We start from the raw sequence: 22,665 nt of genomic DNA on the forward strand, positions 1-22,665 counted from the left end.
TTTAATCGTGTTCCTAGATATCCAGGTGGCAATCTGGCATTTACTTTGAAATTTGCACATTTGTATTCTTGGGACTGAGGAAAACCAGCAATATAAATAAGTCTTGTTCTCTGTGCACAAAGGATGCTAAAGCCTTGCAAGTGTGTGATAAGTCATGGGCGTGTGAATCCCATTTAAGTGTTTTTGAAATTGGGCTTTGTCTTCTCTCAACTGGACACACAGGAGGCCATGTCCGGCTTCAGGCAGCCATGAGGAGGTTTCAGGAGTTGTGTCCTGCTGTGAGTTAATTCGTTTTAGCTTCTTGTCTTCACAGTGGTGTATCCTCTCATTTCTCGAGAGTAGAGGTTAATGACAGTCAACCTAGGTTTCTTAGAAATCTTACTGTAAGATTAGTGCTTAGGATGGCCACATGTAGCCATTTAAAGATGTTTTATAAAGAAATTCGTAGGATTGGGGGCAGTCACTGGTCTTTCTTTCTTAATAGTAATGTTTGGTTCATATGGAAATAAACAGGGCCAAAAAACAGGAGAAATATTAAAAATACACTGTAATGAACATTTTTGTAATACACAAGCTGCTCTCTCTTAAATATGGGATCAAGAAATTCTAGGAATTTGTGACCTTGACATTTTCAACAGGCCGCCCTTTAAAGGTCTTACCATTATCATGACACGTTTAATGAGGACTCTGATCTGCTCCATGTCCCTGTCCCATCTCATGAGTCCTGGAAAGGGAAATAGATGCCTCCTCCGTGCTTCCAGGACTGGCCCCAGCAGGCCCTTCTCTGTTGCCATCTTCCGACGGCCTCTTTCTCTCCTATGCTTATCCATATCCTGCTCTCTGTCCTCAGGTTGAGTATGTGATCAAGTGTGACATGTCAGCCCTGCAGAAGATTCTGTATCGTCACATGCAAGCCAAGGGGATCCTCCTCACTGACGGTTCTGAGAAGGACAAGAAGGTATGTGGTGAAATCCAGGAGACTCAGGTACTGCAGCGTGTCTTCTCGTGGCCATGGCCTTGAGCATTTCCAGCAAGCCTTCCTGTGGCTACAGTAGCTGCCAGCACCATCATTACCCTGTTAACTGCATTGGGTGGGGAGTCGGGGGAGAAAGGAGGGTCTGTGCCTCTGATAGTGTTTCTTTTATCAAACCGTCAGTACTGCTCATGATAGTTCTGCAGACAGCACAAGCTACCCAGTGCTTTAGGACACCTTAAGGGCCAGTTTCTCTCCCTAGTATCTTTTGTGTGTGGTCTGCCAGAATCCTAAGGACAGATGTGACTCAAAGCCATTGGCTTGACATAATTTTGTAAGAGTTTTTTGAAGGATAAGTTAATCACAAGAACAATGCTATATCCAACACAGAAAAGGCTAAATATCAGCTGGAACTCTTGTGTGTAGGTACTAAGAAGATGCAGGGACTTGTGTTCTCTCTGTGAGCTATCTAGTCTGTCTGTCTGTCTGTCTGTCTGTCTGTCTCTCTCTTTCTCTCTCTCTGTGTGTCTGTGTGTCTGTGTGTCTCCAGTGCTAGACTTGTACCCAGGCCTCTCATAAGCTGTGCACAGGCTCCACCAGTAAGCTAAACCTTCCTCTTGACACCTAGTTTTTAAAAATTGGAAATATTTGATCAGTGAATAATTAATTCCTCATTGTACTTTCAGGGCAAAGGAGGTGCCAAGACGCTTATGAACACTATCATGCAGCTGAGAAAAATATGCAACCACCCCTATATGTTTCAGCACATTGAGGTGAGTCTGTATCTTGTTCTCTGATCCTTACTGTGTTAGTTAGAAAGGGAAACCTCAAATAGGTGTCCAGCATGTGTGGGGTGTTCAGCTGGCACGGCCCCTGTCTTTTCAGGCAGAATCCACAGACCTGTTTCCTGGGTGTGCATTCGCTTTGGCACTGACTGCCTGAGCATCTGGAATTCATTAAGAGTTTAAAGTAGTGAGGAAATGTTGGGAGCATCGGGTCTTTATGTGGATTTGGGTAAATGCTGTGAATTACCTTGTTACCGCTGGAGCTCTGAAATTGAAGATAATGACAGGTGCAGCCAGCTTCCTCAAAAAGGTGCTAAGAGAAATACTCCAATAATGTGTTTATAGATATTGGAGAGAAATGTGTCCTTGAAATATTGTCCTTGTGAGAGAGGCTGGCTCTAGCCTGTGACATGGGTTGGTCTTTTTTCCTGCTTCGTTTTCCATGTGATGATGCACACTCTGCTGCTAAGGTCTCTAGAACTGTTTTTGACCAGTGGACATTTTCTTCCCTCTTTGTTTCCTGTGAATGAGATTCCTTTGTTGACAAGGTTCACTCCAGTGGGGCAATTGGCTTGAACAGAAGTATCAAGAAGCCACCTTCACCATCTGCAGAACCACATGGGCCTGAGGCAGCTGACGCCACAAGGGCCACTGCCTGCTACAAACAAAACAGGGGGAACGGCAGTGAGGAAAATCAATGTAGGGCTCTGCTCTATTTAAGCAACTGGCAGAACCTTCCAGAAAATTAAAGCTTAATGACAACACACGATGAGTAGGATGAGTAGATATAGCCTTAGCTTTGAGCACGCCCCCATCCCATCCCAGTTTATTTTGGTAATTATGCGTATTGGATTAGTTAATATTTTATTACCACCCCTTCCTGTATTAGAGGTCCATCTCATCTGGCTGAGTGGGTGAGGTCTGGCACCACTATGGTCCTCAAGTCCTTAGGAAAGAGCATCGATAGATGTAAGCGGGAAAATCCATAGGTAGGGAAGAAGATCCCCACACAGATGGGATCTGTCTCCCTATAGATAGCGGCAGAACATCTGTGGACAGAGGGTGTTGTTATTCATAAGCGTAAGGAGCTTATCCATAATCCTAGTGGTATCGTCCTTGGATATAGGGCTAGCATTCACAGACAGGGAGAGCATACATATAGGATCTAAGGGAGGGTATGACAGGAGGGAGAATACCCTCCTATACATTCAGAGACTGCCCATAGACAGAAGGCTCTCTGATTGCTACGTAGAGTATGTATAGACTGTGCTCACTACTTTTATATTTACCTGTCACAAGGTGCAGTCATCTGAGAGGAGGGAACCCCAACTGAGAAAATGCCTCTTGAATATCTGTTTACAGGCAAGCCTGTAGAGCATTTTCTTAATTAATGATTGATGGGAGAAGTTCCAGACTGTTGTATGTGGGGACATCCCTGGGCTGGTAGTCCTGGATACTGTATGAGAACAGATTGATAAAGCCGTGAGGAGCAAGCCAGTAAGCAGCACCCCTCCATGGCCTCTGAGTCAGCTCCTGCCTCTGGGTTCCCTCCCTGTGTGAGGTCTTGTCTTGGGTTCTCTCAGTGGACTGTGATTCAGGATATGCAAGCCAAATAAACCCTCCCTTCCCCAAGCTGCTGTGGGTCATGGTGTCTTGTCACGGCGATAGTAACAACAACAATGATGTGGATGCAGGGCTGGGGATCCGTGACAACGAGGAGAGAGGACATCTGGGAATGCAGATGAGAGTATTCATGGACGTAAGGGATAGTGTCCCTAGAGCATCCATAGGCAGTTGGAGGGTGTCTGGGCGTAGGAGACCTGGTCCATCAAGCATTACACAGCACAGCTGAGACAGAGCTACAGGACAAGGAGAGGATGTGTTTACAGAGCTAAGCAAAATTTGAACTTTACAAGTACTTATAAAAGTCCTACCAGTAAGCCGTGGCCATTTACATATACAGATGAAGAAGAATCCTTTGAGCAGTAGTGAGAACCTGTCACAAGCTCCTTTGTCACTGTGTCTGGGTGGGGAGAGTCTTGACCCGTTAAGCTGTCTCCCTCCTGCCTCGGAACTGAGAGAGACATAGATTATAGGCCTGGCAGATGGATCAACCTTTACATTTTTTTAAATCACATCTGTGTTTGTGAGTGTTTTTTTTTTTTTTTCCCCGGCCTGTCTGTCTGTGCTTGTATTCCTGATGCTTGTATTCACTTGTATTCCTGATGCTCATGGAGGTCATCATAGATGCCCTGGACCTGGTGATACAGATGGTTATAAGCTTCTCTGTGGATTCTGGGAATCCTCTGGAGGAGCACCCAGCGCTCTTAACTGCGGGCCTTTTCTCTAGCCCCTTGGATCAACACTAAGGATAGAACACATGGAGCAGCTCGTAAAAAACAAAAATAAAAACAAATCACGTCAAACAGATGGAAGGTGCATTTTGCTACTGCCACGAGTGTGCTGGGATAGGGCGTGGGGCAGCATAGGAAATAACTTCTAATGCTGAAATGCTTGCGTTGTGGCAGCTCGGCTGGTCACCTATTCCTGAAAACCATCTTGAGAGATGTTACTCTTAGTCATAAAGGATTGTGGGGACGTAGCAATTATGAAGTTGCATCTTACCTTACGAGCTGCTTGAGGAAGAATTGGGGTCTGTCCCTCTCTCTCAGTATCTGCAGCTTCAGAGAGAAGAATGGGGTGGTGGGGTTCTGGGCAGCTGCTCACTGGCATCTGTTTGTTTGGACTTTAGGCCAATGTCAGTAGACAGATAGGGTATACCAGGGCTTTTTAGTGTAACAGTTTTGAGGAAGCTTCTAGAATCCAGAGCCTGCAGCTGAGTCTTTGGCTGCTGTGAGTCCAAGATGCTGTGTATGTTTGTCTGTGCTCTGTTTTGTGTTGTCTTCCACACAACCATGTATTGATACCAAATAATTTTGCAATCCCAGTATTGAGACAGGGCTTGTCATCTCCTTGGGGACCTTCATACCTAAGAAATGAAAGCTGTGTTTTACCTTGAGCAGGGGCCTCTCTGTGTGGCCCACATTGGTCAAAAATTCTCACTCGTGTGTGTGTGTGTGTGTGTGTGTGTGTGTGTGTGTACCTCAGCCTCCCAAATACCTGAGACTAGAGGAGCATACCGCCATGCCCCAAAGCTGGCTGTTTTAAAGGATGGCATGATGCCTAATCTCACCAGTCTATAGATATATGCAACCACTTTAGTAGTTCCTTCCTTGCTTGGAGCCAGGAATGGGAGCTGAAAAATCTAGTAAGGGATGCCATCTGTGAGAGGGTCATTGGGGTGCTAGCAGGTAGAGTACCGTTTCATTCATTGTTCAGCTAAGTCATTTTTTACCATAGGACAGTGCTCAGAGGGGCTGGGACCCACCCTGACTTGTGAGGGCAGGAACTTTTCTCCCAGGAGGAAATGCTTCTGGTGACTGGATGTAGAGGGGAGTAAGGAGCCTAGGGGCGACTGACTGGGAGGAGTGACTTGCCCTGCACCCCCCAGGTAGTTTCCCTTTCTATCAAGAGGACAAAGGGAAAGCACAAAAGCAGTCAAGTATGTCTTCCTCTTTTTCAGTAAAAAGGGAATTAAGTAATTAAGTTCTGTGTTCTAAGGGCGGAAGCTGTACCTTGAAGATCTAGTAGGTTCTAGGTGTTTTACTTGTCAAGAGAAAAGGGAGGCCTACAGGCTCAGTGAGTGCTATATTGCCATTATTTCTATTATTTCCTATTGTTATGTTACGTTTGTGCTTCCCTGATGGTTGTGGGCCAGCTTATATTAAACCCTGCCTGTACCTTGGACTGTGAGCTTGTGGGTGGGTCCCCAGAAAGAGTTCGAGGTTCAGCTCCTGGCCAATGCATGCTCAGGCGCTGAGCTAATCTTGAGTTGTGCTAGGCCAGTGAGCTGACCTGATATCAGGGAGTCCAAAGTGAAGAATTCTATGCCAGGGATGTTTTTACGATGGGACAAAAGGTGACCTCAGAGACATGAGTTTCTGATTTGCTCTGCAATGAGTGCTCGCCTCTTCGGGGACCACTTGATTTGCTTTGACTATGTTCTAGAAATACTAGAGAAAACAGGCAGTTAATTACATATTAAAATCACTTTCTGCTCTCTTAAAGGAATCCTTTGCTGAACACCTGGGCTATTCGAATGGGGTCATCAATGGGTAAATCTCCTTTTTTTTCCCCCCCCTCTCTTTCAAGATGCATTGTTATTGGCCTAAATTCTTTCTATCCTGCAACTATGCACTATCAGCCTCCTTTTAGCCTCCTTGCTCCCCTGCAGAGGGACAGAAGTTGCTAAATGAAATGATAGCAGCATCCCCTTGTACTTTCCTGGCATAAATTTAAGTGTGCCCTTAGCAAACTTCTATTCAAAGGACACAGATCTCGTTTAAGGGACTTACCAGTGGTTTCACATTCTAAAAATGTTTCAGTCGCTGAGTGGGGTGACTGCTAACCGAAAGTATAGTTTTTCTTACTAATTTCCTATGGATGTTTAGCATTCAAATGCCTGAAAGAAAATGTCTCTTGTGCCATAAGTGAACATTCAGTTTTACAGTCATTTTCTGGAATATGATCCAAGAAAGCTTTTGTTGTTAGCATGGACAGAGGACGGAGCCACACCTTGCTGCAGGGAAACAATGAAGCTTATTCTATGCAGAACATCTTGTGTCTCACCCCAGGAGAGATGAATTATTAGGATATGTGTCCTTGCTGGATCCCAGAGGCAGGCAGGGTCCACAGGATCAGGATTAGGGCTAATTGCCCCTTTTCAGTCCTTGCTTCAATTGTCCCTGGGGTGTTGAGGCAACTCCTGCTTCCTCCAGCATGCTCAGGGATACAGGGTGAGTGGCTGAAGGACAGGTCTCAGTGTAAGTGACCAACACCAGGAACTCAAACGTAAACATGGATCTGTTAGGAACAAAAGGCACCATTGCACAAGTTCTACTACCCCTTGATATATTTTCACTGTTGCTGAACGCGTGCACATGGGAGATTATTTCAAACTGTTTCAACCCTAGAAGTAAATTTCAGTATTAGGCAACACTGTTGAATTTGAAAACAAAAGGTTTCCTGTGGCAGAAGGCCCTACTTCATCCTTCCTCCTTACCAAGGAATTGGCCCTCTTCTCCCGTCATGTTTTGCCTCATGCTCCTGCAATAAACCAGGACCTTATCCTTCCCTGACTCCCGAATGGTGCCCATGGCAACCTAGTGAAACAGGTCACTCAAGGTCACACCACTGTTTACAACACATCAGTGGCTGCCCATTTCTGGCTGAAATCCAGAACAGTCGGTAGAGAGCTCCCCAATACCTGCTTCCTTCCCTCACCTCTCCAGTCTGCCCTCGGGGCCTGCTCTCCCCTCACTGGTGCTTAGGTTACACTATACTCACCATGACTTGGGCCCAATTTGTGAGGGGTTCCAGGCTTCCCGAACTCTCCAGGGCCTGTGCACATGTGTTTTCCTTTCCCTGGCAATCTTCTTCTCTCTGTGTGCATGGCCTCATTTCTCACCTAAGTGTCTTTTCACTCACTGTTTCAGGTTTTAACTAGAGTGTTCACTCCCCAGGGAAGGCACTGACCTCACACACACTTAAGTCAATGATTGGCAAGCTTTATTGGTAAAGAGCCAGATAGGAAACATTTTCACTTTTGAAGATCACAGATACGTGGTCGACATGGTTAGTGTAGGATGGTATCAGACAGTCAGAAATGCATGGGCATGGCTGTGCTTAGGTAAGACCTCATTTCTGAAAGGATCTGACGGTGTTGACGCACTCTGAATTCGCGCCGTCACTTGCTGCTTTCTTTATAGACTTTATATGCCTGCCCACGTTGTGTTGGTACGCAGTAGGGGCTCAAAAAGTATTTGAGTGGATCGCCAGTGTCCTAAGTTAATTTGATGGCACATCATGAAGAATCTTAGGGGTGTGGATGGGTCCCTTTTTCTTCTGGGCATCTGGCATATACATATATATCATGCTCATGATATTTATGGGTGTGTGTGTGTATTACATATACATGGGTTTTGTATGGATGGCTTTTTCCCCCCTTATTTAACACAGGCATGGCTTAGGAGCTGATATCCCTTCATTCATTCATCCACAGTTCCTTATTGAATGCTTACTATATACAAGGCTCTATCTGAAAAGCTAAGCTCTTCTGGATCTTTCAAGAAGACAGCAGTAATACTGTCTTCTTGTTTTGCGTTTTTGGGTTCAGGGCTGAGCTGTATCGGGCCTCAGGAAAGTTTGAGCTACTTGATCGTATTCTGCCCAAATTGAGAGCGACTAACCACCGCGTGCTGCTTTTCTGCCAGATGACGTCACTCATGACCATCATGGAGGATTACTTTGCTTTTCGGAACTTCCTTTACCTGCGCCTTGATGGTAAGTGCGGGAGGCACTGGACTCACGCCACACTACCAAAAGCGAAGGGGCCATGGGCCCTGAGCCCCAATCTCTGTCAAAAAGGAGGAATAACACTGAGAAGTTGGCCTTCAGGCTGCTGACTGTGGGTCTACTGGATGGCAAGTTTATGGCCTCTGATGCCCTTCACCTCATTGCACAGTTGTTTATCCTATGTACGTATCAACACAGATTCACAGTCCTGTATGAGCACCGCGGTTGGACAGAGCAGAATTGCTTGACCCCTGGCTTTTAGTCTCAACTTCTTGCGCCATGGCATCTGCTGACCAGCCTTTGTCTCTTTTTCAGAGAAGACATGTCTTAAGGGACACACTCGGTGACAAAGTAGTGGTTCATTTACTAGTTTGCCATTGAAGCCTGTGTCTCTACACAGGACATAGGTTTAGGCCACCTTGTTAAGAGATGCGACTTCATTGCTTCCTGAGTGCTGCAAACTCAGTCAGGGTTTCCATTGCTGTGATAAATCACCACAACCAAAAGTAACTCAGAGAGGAAAGGGTTTATTTCATCTTATAATTCTCATGGAACACATCGAGGAACACTTCTCACTGGCTTGCTCAGTTTGCTTTCTGCTCAGTCTCAGGACCACGCTCCCTCAGGGTTGGCAGTGCCCACACTGAGCTGGCTCCTTCTACTTAACTCAGCAATCAAGAAAATGCCTCACAGGCTTGCCCACAGGCCAGTCAGGTAGGGACATTTTCTCAGTGGAGGTTCCCTCTTCCCAAATGCCTCAAGCTCTTGTCAAGTTGACAGAAACTAGCAACACAAAAACTATTTAAGGAAGTTGGCTAAACTTAAGAATGAAATTTGACTGGGCCTGGTAGAGTACACCTTTCATGCCAGCACTCAGGAGACAGAGACTGGCGGATCTCTGTGAGTTCAAGGCCTGCCTGTTGCAGGCTAGCCAGGTACCCGTAGTGAGACCCCATCTCCAAAAGAAGAAAAGGGAATGAAATTAGGATATCACCTTAATAAGCAAATATTAGTAAAAGCAAATATGCCTTTAGGGGTAGTCCCTAAATTACATGGATAAGTTAGATTCTGGCAATGGTATTTCAGATTTTCAAAGTCTGGCAATGGATAATGTGGTTAAGAAGTGTTGTGACGGGGTAAGAGTAGGCATACGTGCAGGATGCACCTGACCTTGGGTGCAGAGAGCCCAGTCTTCCTGACAACTATTACGTTATGTGATGCAGTATAATGTCATTGTTAAATGAGAGGGAAATCAAACTTTACACTCCATTAGAAGGTTTTTCAATTGGGGCTATTTTCAATCCGATGTACCCCACCTCCCCTTTATACATGGTTAATTAGAAATAAACCAAATGCGGTTGGCAAATATTTGTTTACTTTATTGTTTAGGTTCATTTTCTGTACGGCCTGCTTCTTGGAGTCTTAACCTTAGCTTTCCAGTCCTATTTAAAACTAGTTGTGACATCAGACACCTGATGATTTTAAGCCTCTTCACCCTTCCAATGTTGTCAGTTGATGAATGGTCAAGTCGACATGAATGCATGTCCCTAGGTAGTCTTAATCATACAGTCTCTCTCTCTCTCTCATCAAATCTGAGTGTTTCTCTTTTCTCTTGGAGTGGCACCCTTTCTCCCACTGTCGGTGCCTCCCCTAATTGCTCTGGGTTGCAGGTTGCTAGCCACCTTGGGTATCTGCCTAACCACTTTTGCTACTTCCTGTCATTTTTTTTTTTTATACCCTGGGAATATTTCAAACTATGAAACTGATGAAGGGCTGGAAAGATGGCTTCACAATTAAGAGAGCTTGCTGGATTGAGTTCCCAGCACTCACAGGGCAGCTTACAACCACCTGTAACTCCAGTGCCGAGGATTCCAGTGCCTGTTCATGGGCAGTATACACATGTGATATACACACACTGGGGCACAGTGCACACTTACAACATTTAACAACCACAAAAACATTTTAAAAAATGTCAAGAAGTGATTTCCAATCTCTCGTGTATTTGCTTGCCCACACCAAAGAGTTATTTTTAACTCTTTGGTTGCTGTGCTGTTCTTATTGTTGATATATGATAACAGCCATGACAGCTAATGTTAAGGGGGCGCCTCCTACATGCAGGATAAAGGGGAAAGGGAAAAACTTCCTGGGCATTGTTAATTTTCTCAACAAATGTCTTTTGTCCCTATCTGCACAGTCTCCCATTTAGAAGAGCCAGACGCAGAGCTGAGCTGTGTGTGAAATCAGGCTCTACCTTGGACTATCTAGTGCCAGAAATGCTTGGTTTGAGCACAGCCAGGGAAATGACTCCATCTTTGAAATCTAGTCGCCTCGTCTATCAGAGCATGCCGATGAGGGCGGTGGGCTTAGGCACACAACTGGGCAGCCCACTGCCCTGCTTTCAGGAGAAACAAAGTTGTGTGAAAGTGGGCCACAGGGACTGTGGTGCCCGAACAGGCTTTCCCTGCTGTCTGTAAACAGCAGCCACTCGTTTGCAAGGGGAGAGCGTTGTACACTCGGCCGTGCTGGTACACACCCTTCCGTCTGCACCCACACACCCATCATCCAGGCCATAAAATGTCCTCAGATTTTCGTTACCAAATTCGACATCTCAACTTTGGCATCAGGAAGAAAAGCCTCTTGCTAGAAGCTAAGCAAATATTTTTCTACAAAGACTGAGTTCACGGATAGGTTTAGCTCCTATCCCATTGTTGTCACGGGATAGGCTTTTGCTTCCCTCTCCCCCCCCCCCCCCCGCCTTCGGTGAGAGCAAATGGTGAAGTTTCATCCAGAAGATGAAATTTCCTAAGACAGCCAAAACTCAGTGAAAAATTAGCAGTCATGGAAGTCTAGCAATGTGTTCCATGTGTTCCTTCTGGCAGACTCCGTAGCTTTCAACACAAGTGCTCCTTGCTGTTGTGTTCTCTGAATGGGTTATGTCCTCCATCAGAGTCTGACACACCATCAGATTTGACGCCGGTGCCGAGCACGTTAAATCCCATGCCGCGGCACCTGCAGCGAGGAGCGCTTGCCTTCCTTCGGATGAACTCTTACTGGCCAGTCTGGGTCTCCTCCAGCCGTGCCGAAGAGGTTGCTGATGAGCATCAGAGACCCTGTGCTAGTGTCTGCCAGTGGAAGTGACAAGCCAGGAAATTCTGAATCCTCTCACAGGAAGTGCTGTAACTCTGCATGGAAAGTGATGGGATACTGTCATTTGTTCATTTTTAAAATATGTCAGATCTCTAGCACTCTCTCTCTCCCTTTCTCTCTTCCTCCTAATAGTTTAAGTACCCGCAAGAACCATAGTTGATCTGTTTGCCTGAGGTCTCTGGTGGAGAGCCCCAGGACTCCTTTAACTAAGTAATGTTGATACCATTATTTTTCGGTGCTCTGTTTTGCACTTGAGGTTATTTCATGCTAGACAGGCATATTTCCCAGTTGCTTCTAGTCTCATCTTACCAGATCATTTTTCAGTGATTGAAACTGTTGAAGGCCATATTCTCGGAGTACCTAGGAGCCCAGTTGCTGTGCCGGGCTGTGAAATGAACCAATGCCATTATTCTTCCTCTCCCTATTTTAGAAGGATTTTCTTGGATTTTTGGCTCTTCCTTTTAAGGCAGAGTATAAACATGTGAGTGATGAAACCTTGTGAGTGGTTGTTAATACCGCAACAGGCATTACTTACATACAAGTATATTGAAAGACAGAGTGTACCTGGAGCAAGCTTAAGCTGCAGATCAAGCACAAGGTTAGGGAGTTCTTCAGGACTTGGGTTGTAGCTCAGTCATAGAGTGCTTACCTACCATGTGCAAGGTCCTGGGTTCAATCCCCTCAATCACTAACTAAAAGGTGGGTGTGATTTTCATAGAGAATTTAACATTTATGGAGGAATAAGTGCTATAGTTTAGATCTTCTGTTTCCTCCAAAGTCCTGTGTGTTTAAATGCTTGGTCCCCAGAGTGTCAGTCCTGGGAGATAGCTGAACCTGTAAGACGTGGGGCCTAGTGGGAAGTCGCTGGGTCACTGGGGACATGCCCTTCCCTTATGCTTTTTGTGTGTCCTAGTCACAAGGCAGGCAGCTTTGCTTTGCCACACGCTTCTGTATGACGTCGTTTTGTTTCTCACTGTGTGACTCATTTAATAGACAGGAGCCTCTAAACCTGTGAGACAAATGTCAACATTTTTTCCCCTGCGTAGAAGGCTGCACCTGCAGAGGCTGTATAGAGAAGGTCTTCTGCAAAATAAAATGCGCCCCCTGTTAGCCTTGTGGACAGCCGGTCTGCCACAGCCTCAGCAAGCCAGTTCTGAAAGTAATGATTAAAAAAAAGATTTACACGTTTCAGAACCATCAGTAAACCACCCCGGCCCCAAGTCTGGATTCCTGGACTTCCCCCTGGAAGGATTTGAGCTTAAAAAAAAAAAAATCTCATTTAGAAAGTAAGACAAGTCTAAAGAACATTGCCTTGTTATAGGAGGAGAGCACCAGACCCTCACTCCTAATCCCCACTTGCTACATTTGGGAGATTGATTCTCTTTCCTCCTGAGGATGCTCATTATTTTTTACTAAATGTGGAAAACAGATCCCCCAAGTTTGGGAACCTGACCCTAGTGTGTAACCTGATTCCTTTAGCTGGAGTCAATTAAATGTTTTAATCCTCCGAAATAAATTGTGCTATATTATTTTCATCCTAAAAAAAAAAAAAAGAAAAAAGAAAGAAAGAAAAAGAGCAACTCATAGGAATAACATTTGTACAGCAGCCAGCCAGGGAGTATCATGTAACATGCTTAGATTTTTCCCCATCAGCCTGTTCAGAATCCAGCATCCACTTCCCTAGCAGAGTACATTCAGGTGGAGTGCTGGTGGATTTTCGTGTTGTCCCTTCCACGGTACATTCTAGGAGCAGGCTGGCTAAATGTGCTCCAGATGGCCAGAGTGGAACACACGTGTGCCCACAAGTGAGCGTCACATTCCGGGACTAATGATCTCTGCTGCGTCTGTACTCTTCCAAGCTCTCTATTATAATGACCGCCCAGGCATCAACTAGCCTGCTTTGTGGCTTGCTCTTTGTTGAGCATCTTTTAACCCTAAAGAGCTGCCAGTTAGGCTCAGAAACATTGAGGTTCGCTTTCAGGTATTGTGACTTCAGGTCTCCAGGATGGAAACTGCCCCCTTCACGTTGATGGTTTTAACATCCTATCCTTAGGAGCAGTCTAACTGCTAAGGCAGGAGAACAGCTTTTTGTTTTAATTCTCCTGGGATAAATAAGACCTTGTTCTAATGCCTCTCAAGAAAGTTGCTTTAAACCACTATAATCACTGTTTTTAATCGTGTGAGTGTACATATATATATATATATATATATATATATATATATATATATATGGCTTTTAAAAATTATTTGTTATTTTTAGGCTCAGAAGTAAGTCCAGGAAATGTGTTCATTACGTCTTAGAGTAAGAATGTTCTAGAATAGTATAAATATTCAGAAGAGTATAAACACTCTTTTCTTTCTTCTTTGTAATGGCAAAATGCTTCACGCTCCTTCCAAAACTACAGAAACCCCGACCATTATGTCACCAGTGCAAACAGGAGTGTGGATGTATTTCTCAAGGAAGCAGGCATTTTTGTCTAGTTCCCCTCTTTTTTTTCAGACAGGAGTTAATTGGCAAATTTATTTTTCTTACCCCCTCAGGCACCACCAAGTCTGAAGATCGCGCTGCCTTGCTGAAGAAATTCAATGAACCTGGGTCCCAGTATTTCATCTTCTTGCTGAGCACACGAGCCGGGGGCCTGGGCTTAAATCTTCAGGCCGCGGACACGGTGGTCATCTTTGACAGCGACTGGAATCCTCATCAGGTGTGTGTATCCACTTGGGCACCACGGCTTCCCTCCAGAGGAGAGAGGAAAGATTATCAGTTTCATCACTCACGTTTATAGGACAGAGCACATTTCTAAATGACTGGGCAATTTCTCCAAAGGAGAAATAGCCCAGCCAATTATTATGGCTGTTTCCTTATCTCCCTTGGAGTGCAGCTATTTCCCTGTTACGCCCAAGTGTGGGCTGGAAAACTTACTTTGTTCTGTCTTAATCCTGTCCCTTGGGATTGCCATTGAGCAAATTACATCTGGTGGAGGATAAATAAAAAATGTTCCAGGCGCTGGGGTATAGCTCAGGGGGCCGGCAGTGAGCTCAGTTTTTATGAGGCCCCGGGTTTGGCCTCCAGGACCAGTAGTAATAACCACAAAGTAAAGAACATGGCAGCCAGCTCTCACTGAGCAGTCCCTTCGCACCAGCCTCCTGGTGTGCATTTCCTCACTCAGTCTTCACAACCACTCTGAAAAATCATGCATGTTACCATTCACATTTTTGCTGTTATGGAGATTGAGTCCCAGGCAAGTTAAATAACTTCTCCAAGGACACTTAGTACAGGCCTGTTAACCTTCCCTTTTGTTTTGTATGTCATTTAAAATCACACACACACACACACACACACACACACACACAAACATCCCACCGAGTATCTGTTGTCAGGTTTTATTTTTTTCCTAGATAATTTTAGAGATATTCTTCTAAAGAAATATTTTGGTGGTCCCACAATAAATGTTGACTGTGTTTTTTATGCCAAGGGTGTCCTAACTGTCGCTAGGACATGGGACATCTATGTATGAGCTCCTGGGGAGAATGGTGGCAGAGGGGTTTCATTCATATTGTCACCGCCCCTGTATTCCAACTGCTAAAAGGGGGGACCTGCGCTTCTCACATATGAGCAGGAGCTCTGTGTCCATCTCACCCAGGCTCCTCGGCAATTGGCCATCCTCAGGAACAGCATGCCCATCTCATGGAGATTGGGGAGGTTGAGTGGGAGGGACTTCCGGGAAGTGCTGCTCCCAGGAAGTGGAATACGGGGGTACCTTAGAATTGAAAGACAGCTCTTAAAGAAGCACAGGCCAGCTTCCTGTTCCCTGCTGCCCCAGCCCCAGGCATCTAATTCACTGAGCCTGGATGCCTCTTTTTTGAGCCTTGATCCCAGTCCTCTTCTGTGGAAGAAAAGATTAAAGCATAACTAGGGCTGGGGGCCTCCATGACAGTCTGCTTGATTCAAGTTCAGAAACAGTTTTTATGTATTTATTTCAATATCCCCGATTGCATTCTGCAGCAGGCAGGATTCCTACCAGGGTAACAAATCTGTGGCTTTGTTCCTACCTCTTTGCTTAAAATGTCTGACCTACCTAGAAGCAAAGGGAGAATGCATGAATTTGGAATTACCATCAATATCCTGTATTTATCAGACTCTTCACACTTGACCAGAAGCATGGCTGGCTTGGTATTTCCATTATTAACTATAAGCTCCATAACTTTGTAACAAAACAGTCAACCTTAAAAGGCTTCCAAGAGGCCCTCCTCTCTGCTAGGCTCTTGAGTTCAGGCCTCATATCTTACACCTCAGTTCAGTGTCCTACTGCTGAGAAGAGACACCATAACTACAGCAACACTTATAAAGAAAAAAAAATTTAATGGAGGCTGGCTTATTAGTTTAGAGGTTTTAGTCCTTTACCATCACGGAGGGAAGCATGGCCACACACAGGCAGACATGGTCCTGGAGAGGTAGCTAAGAGTTCTGGATCTGGATCTGAAGGCAGCAGGGAGAGGGGAAACACTGGGCCTGGCTTGAGTTTCTGAAACTTCACCGCCATTCCCAGGTGACACACTTCCTCCGAGGCTACACCTACTCCATCCAACAAAGCCACACTGCCTAATAGCACCATTCTCTGTGGCCTATGGGGGCCATTTTTATTCAAGCCGTGACATATTGTCACACGTAAAGGAGGGTGATGAAGTTTGAGACTGCTCACTGAGACCCTAGACATGAACAGAATCTAGTAGCAGAAGTCTGTAATCACAGCTATGAGGGAGGCAGAAGCAGGAAGATTGAAAGTTCATCCTGTTCAGGGTTATGGAGTGACTTCAGGGCCAGCCTGGGCAACTTAGTGATACTTTGTCTCAAAAAGTAAAAGCAAGGCTTGGCATATAGTTCAGTAGTAGAAAGTTTGACAGAATGTTTATGTACGGGGTTGGGATTTAACCTCCAGTTCTGCCACAAACAACAACAAACCCAAAGTTAAACAAAAAATACATAGAGAAACTTCAGAGATGTTAATCCATTCGCTCATTACACCTCTTTATTGTTAACATGCAGCCCTTGTTTTTGTTTTTGTTTTGTTTTGTTTTGTTTTTTGGCCTAAGGAGGACTCTCATTCTTTGACTCTCTCCATCCCAGGAATGCTAGCTTTGGCCACTTTCCAAATGCACAGGTGATCTAGACACAATGAGCACTGCTGCCTCTGCCACCAAAGCGGCTGCACCATGTCCTCAAGGACTCCGGGACTCTCCACCCTGTCTCTCTGTTGCCCCTGTTCTCTCCTGCTACTTGCATTTTAGCTTTCCGCTTTTATCAGCCTCTTTTACGATGTAGGTCAGAAGGCTATGCTTTGGGGCAAGCCTGGTCTACTACTGTGGCAAAGAGGGGGCTAGTTTTCATGTTTGGAGTATAAATAGGAGGCTGGTGGTTGGTGAAGGTACTACTCCTTTCTGCGTCTGGCTCATGGAGCCCAAATCTGTAGAATGAAACTGTTACGGAAATGATGGGTTCACCCTAGTTCTAACGGAAAGGTTGATGACACAGAGCTTTTCATTGGTTGTCACTTAGGTATCCTGTGAAGATGTGTTGGAAGAGATGATTGGTTCAAGCTCTCCCCAAGGAAGCATTTTAATTAGCTATCTTACATTGTCTTCTTTAGGAAATAGTATAACCCATTATGCTCAAGGTTTCAGCATATGATATTTACATGAATTTGTTCACATCTTCCGAGGACAAACTTCTGCCCTAGTCAATCACTCGAAGGTCCCTGCAGCAAAAGCAAATCTCCTATACACTCTTTTGTCCGCTGCCTCTGTGTTGCACAGGCAACAGGAACCTGGGCAGGGTGTAAGCACAAGCTTATAATAGCTGAGTGTCAGCTGTGTTAAAGGTGTAATTCTAGGAATGCAAGAAACAGAGCATAGACCTTTGTCCTGAAAACATTCCTGGTCTGACGGCACGTACGTGTAAACAACCACATCCGAATCAGGCCTGGCCACATCACGTGGACCATGTGACCAAGGGGGCCTTGCCAAGATGCGTTCATTTGAATAGCTATAAAGTTAGGGTGATGGCTTCAGAAGTTCGTGGAAGGATTTCACTAAAGCCTTTTTCGTATTATGAGACTGACACTCTTAAGGTAGAGGAAAGTTAAAATGTGAATAAACCAAACGAAAACGTCACTTTGTTGGCAGTGTCAACCTTGTTGGCATGCCGGTGTTCCGTGCTCTCACCGTAGGGAGAGTGCACACGTGGGGCCGGATGTCCACGCTCATTCACAACCTCCGCTTCCCACGTGGAGCTCTGTGTCATTTTTGTTAATGTGTGGGGCTGTGCTGGTGCATGCTTCCTCCTTCCTCTTTTGAAAGAAACATGCAGGAAGAATAGGTAGTGCTAAAAAGGAAAAGAGCCCATTTTTATTCATTAGTGTTTATGCAGACCCATGGTGGCGTCTCCAGGATAAACTTCCAAAGGTGAATTTTGAGGCAGAGCCGTAGCCAATATTTACATTTTGGCATACCATGCCAATTTTTTGCCCCCCTTCATTCTCTAATTTATTATCCTACTAGTGATCATTTTTAGATATCCAGTATCTAGAAATTATTACATTTCTAGATATCCAGTATTTCCAATACTAGGATATACTTGTAAAACAAAATGAAATACTGAATTTTTGATAGGGCTAGATCTAGAAGTGGGTAGCTGGGCAGTAGCTGTCGGTATAAAGTATGTATGTATTATGTATAATATATATATATGTATGTTGTATGAAAATATAATTCAGTGATGTAATGGTGCCATTAACACATTGCAGTGAAGAGACTGTGTATCTTTCTATTTGAACATGTTTTCGTAGACAATATCTAAGTCTTACTGCTGACATCAGATGTACTGGTTTTTGTTTTGGTGAAGGGCTAATTTTCATGGCAAAACTACAAGTGGAGAAAAATATTTTAAGAGCTGGATTTCAAATCCTGAGATAATATTTCACTTGGCATGAGTTAATTTCAGCCCAGACTTCCTCAAGAGGAAATGACCTTGAATTTTTTTTTTTCTTTTTAACTTTCGTAAAGGCTAGTTTAAGGAACCCTCCCACATTTCTCTATTACATTTGCTGGGTTCGTCCAGGCACCTGGACCCTCACAGCATATTGTTCTCAACAACAGGATCTGCAGGCCCAAGACCGAGCTCACCGCATTGGCCAACAAAATGAGGTCCGGGTGCTAAGGCTCTGCACGGTCAACAGCGTGGAGGAGAAGATCCTCGCAGCTGCGAAGTACAAGCTGAACGTGGACCAGAAGGTCATCCAGGCGGGCATGTTTGATCAGAAGTCATCCAGCCACGAGCGGAGAGCGTTCCTGCAGGCCATTTTGGAGCATGAGGAGGAGAATGAGGTATTACAGAAAGCCAAATTTATGAACTCTTAACAGTGACCTTTTGTCTCAAAAGGATTAAGAATAATGCCTTTGTTCTTTAAAGAATTTTCTGGGCTGGCGTTAATTAAAATGACTACATTAGCTGCTATCTTGTATCCCAAGCACAGACAGACTAGGAAAGTTATTCATATGAGTGTCTTAAGAGCTATTGCCAGAAACCCTTCAAAGCTTAGCCTCTTCTCTGGGGCTTGGGCACCACCAAGTATATTTTATTGTATTGTGAGTGCTGCCTCCTGTAGGCAAGATGTGGAACTACAGGAGTTTTACTTTGTAGTGCTCTGATGTTCTAGGTCCTGCCTTTTTTTTTTTTTTTTTTTTTTTGGTCTCTCATACTCCATAGCCCCTGGTTTTGGGGATGGGAATACTTCAACAATTATAGGATGCTCCTTCACAGGACCATCTTTAGCTCATAAGTTTGGAAACCCTGACTTTAATCACAACAAAAAGGATCTTTTAAAGAACTGAATAGAGGCGGAGAAAACTCATCTGAGTCCCAGTGTCTCTACTTAAAAATTGCCAAAGTTGTGCAAACAGTGTTTTGATCATGTTTCTTTGATCAAGTCATTGTTTCTTTGTTTGTTTGTTTGTTTGTTTGTTTTTTAGATGACCAGTTTCAGTTATTTTATTCTCAATATTTATTCTAGGACTCGGGACACATAAATACACACAAATTACCAGCCTAAAATGAACTCGAAGTATATTTAAAAACATATCTATATCATCCAGAAAGCAAAATACAAACACCACTTTTTACCATAAAACTTTCCAGGGATAGATGCATTTGCTTTTGTGTACAGGTGCTTAAAAGTTAGAGCATTAGTTTATTTTACATTTTTATACAGAATATGATTCTTATTGCATAAGCGTAGATTTTTTTTGTTTTTGAAATCCTCTATAAATTAAATTTTAAATTCTCTTAAAAGTACTTTTTCATTGAAAAAATATATTTTAATATTATATTCTGCTTATGGTTCCCCCTCCTCGAGCTCCTCCTACGTTCTTCCCACCTCCCCACCCACCCAAATCCACTCCCTCTCTTGCTTGTTCTCATGTGAGTGGTTATCAATTGGAGACAGCTTCTCGATTAGGGATGTGGGTCTGTGTCCACTTGTACTCTCAGAACCGGAATCCCGTCAGGCCCAGACCCGTTTAGGACCTGTTCATCACGCTCTAGTTTCTGTGAGTTCGCATGTGTTTCTGGCCTGCTGTGTTCAGAAGGCCTTGTTTCCATGGAGTCTTCTCTTCCCTCTGACTCTCAGAGTCCTTCTGCCTCCTCTTCTGTAGGGTTCCCTGAGCCTTTAGGGGAGGGAGTTGATGGAGACTGAGTGTACCAACGTCTCTCACTCTCTGCACATTGTCCTCTGTGGCTCTCTGTATTTACCCCTGTCTACAGCAGGAGGAAGCTTCTCCGATGATGGCTGAGTAAGACACTGATCTGTAAGTGTAGCAGAATGTCATCAGAGTGATTTTGTTGCTATATGCTTTTAGCGGAAATATTTCGTTTTCCACCAGGGTTGCTGGCCTGTCTAGCCTCAGGTTCACAGCCACCCAAGCAGTGCTGGGGAAGGGTTCCATCTTACGGAGTGGGCCTTAAATTCAGTCAGACACTGGTTGGTCGGCCCTAGCAGCTTTGCGCCGCTGTTGCACTAGCACGTCTTACCTGCAGGTCATCACTGTAGGTTAGACGGTTTGTAGCCGGGTTGGTGCTTACCTTTCTGCTTTGGTGTCACATGCAGTGTACCTTTAAACACGAGTCAGTGAGGGTGAAGGCTTACCTAGGCGCGCCCCCAGCTCGACTTCTCCATGTCCAGTGAGTTGTGTAGGTGTTGTGTTGAGCAATAGGGCTTTACCGTCAGCTTGCGAAGAGCAACCAGCAGCTTGGAAATTATCCTGAGTGTTTGCGGGTTCCCATGGGGCACCCCTGGCCAACAGTGTGACTAGACAGAACCCATCCCCAGAGCTGGAGTCTTCGTTTGGTGTCGAGAGATGTTCACATGGAGCCCCTTCTCCCCCAGTATTTGGCAATTCCATTTGGCTCACCTTCATATACGTTTGCATTTTAGGAAGCTGCCACTGTATTAAGTTTCCATACTACCCCTCAAACAGCCCCTAGTCTTAATATCGCTCTATGTATTCCCTCCCTCACCCCCTTTCCCTCCCCCTGCTCATTTGATCCTCCCATTGCTGCCCCATCTATCCATAACTATTTTATTTCCCCTTCCTAGGTTGATAACGCCTCTCCCATAGTCCCTTACTCTATACCTAACCTCTGTGGCTATGTAGATTGTAGCATGCCTATCAAAGACTTAGGAGCCGACATCCACCAATGTGTGAATACATATTTGTCTTTTGGGGTCTGGGTTCCCTCACTTGGGATGATTTTTTTTTTCTAGCTCCATCCATTTGTCTGATTCCCTGGCCAGTGTGGCCAGCAGGTTTGCGGGGACAGACTGCCTTGGGTGTTGGTGGGTGAGGCAAAGCTTTAAAGTCTTTCTTATGTAGTCTTCATTTCGGAAATGAGGCTGCGCTGCGTGTGAAGGAGAGACTGATATGTAAAAGAATCCTGAAATGAATCTTTTTGCAAAGTGCTTCGGTATTGTGCCTCCTAATTTGTCTGCCTTGTATATATCTGATTAGTTACGTATTGAATTTCAGGAAACGATGAGAAGTAAAATTGGTCATATGCACTCAAACACCCGCACACATCTAAAAACCTTAAAACTCTCAAATCATTCACTATTTCTGGGCTTTTAAAATTGAAGATTTGATGCAGACTTAGGAATTAGATTGTCAGGTTCCTTTTGCTTTGGTTTATACATTTGGCCATTTCCCCAAAACACTGAGCGCTGGTGGGATGGCTCAGCTGGTAAAGGTGCTTGTCCCCAAGCCTGCTGAAGTGAGTTTGGTCCTCAGGGCACACGGGTTGGAAGGAGACAGCTGACTCTCCACGTTGTCTTTTGCTGTTCACACACATAGCACATGTGTGGATTCTTGTAATATTTAATATTGAACAAATATACCTATATTAAATATATTTCAAATAATGCTGTACTAATTTTTAGACCACTACTTTTTAAGTGGCAAAGCATGACATAGGAAGAGCTGTCCTCAGCCAGGAGTCTCCACTGCATTCTTGTTTATTTATTTTCTGTTTATTTAAAGGCCTTGTAAAAATGTGACCTAAGTAAGTGAGATGGTGTGCAAGGAAGCCTGGAGTTTTCTAGCCTTCCTGAACCACAGGCCCACCACAGGGAACCACAGGCTCTCTCTCAGGCCCACCACAAAGGGCCTGCAGGGCCGTTCCATACTAACCATACCTCACTGCTAGCAGCCCACTGGGACTCCACATCCCCTCCTGACTATGTCTGTGTCAGGCAACTATTACCAGGCTCTGGTAATATGGTCTATGCCCTCATGTGAAGCCGACTGGGGACCTTTGAAGACTCCAGTGAAAGGCTTCTGTTCCAACAGTCCACGGCAGTGCAGGGTATGATCCCATCTGTCATGAAGTATGGGGGTACAAAGAACACAGCAAGGTTTCCTGCAAACTTCCCACCTACTTAGTGCTCTGGGGACGAAGGTCTCTGTGAGCAGCTGTCCTGCCATCTTCTAGGAGAACTGCATCTTACCCCAGGGATACCCAGGGCCTCATTGTGTGGGTGGAAAAGATATTCAGGTGGCTGCAGGTAGAGCAAGGGCAAATGAAGACCTCTGTGGACTAGGGCTTCAGCCAGGTACAAGACCTTCTAAGTTCTGAGCCCACTCTCCAGGGAGCCTGCTTCCTTGTCAGATGAAATATAGAATTTAGACAGATTGACTTTAATCAACGTGGAGGTGAATTAAATTGGAAGGGTTTTCAGTAGTCATTATTATCATGAATCATACCTTATTGGGTTGCATTCATTTCTAAGACTGATTAAG

General features: G+C 44.8%; 1 protein-coding gene across 7 annotated transcripts in view; it reads left to right on the forward strand.

Annotated features, from left to right (window-relative positions):
• Positions 1 to 22,665, forward strand: part of Smarca2 (SWI/SNF related, matrix associated, actin dependent regulator of chromatin, subfamily a, member 2) — a 166,382-nt gene that overhangs the window by 82,607 nt on the left and 61,110 nt on the right. For all 7 annotated transcript variants that reach the window (XM_021627514.2, XM_021627548.2, XM_021627530.2 and 4 more), the window contains exons 20-25: positions 851 to 958; positions 1,660 to 1,746; positions 5,887 to 5,933; positions 7,994 to 8,160; positions 13,861 to 14,024; positions 18,475 to 18,702. In XM_021627514.2, coding sequence (XP_021483189.1) covers positions 851 to 958; positions 1,660 to 1,746; positions 5,887 to 5,933; positions 7,994 to 8,160; positions 13,861 to 14,024; positions 18,475 to 18,702 — 801 coding nt within the window. The remainder of the gene's footprint in view (positions 1 to 850; positions 959 to 1,659; positions 1,747 to 5,886; positions 5,934 to 7,993; positions 8,161 to 13,860; positions 14,025 to 18,474; positions 18,703 to 22,665) is intronic.

The sequence above is a fragment of the Meriones unguiculatus genome, chromosome 1, assembly GCF_030254825.1.
Source record: "Meriones unguiculatus strain TT.TT164.6M chromosome 1, Bangor_MerUng_6.1, whole genome shotgun sequence".
Lineage (NCBI taxonomy): Eukaryota > Metazoa > Chordata > Mammalia > Rodentia > Muridae > Meriones > Meriones unguiculatus.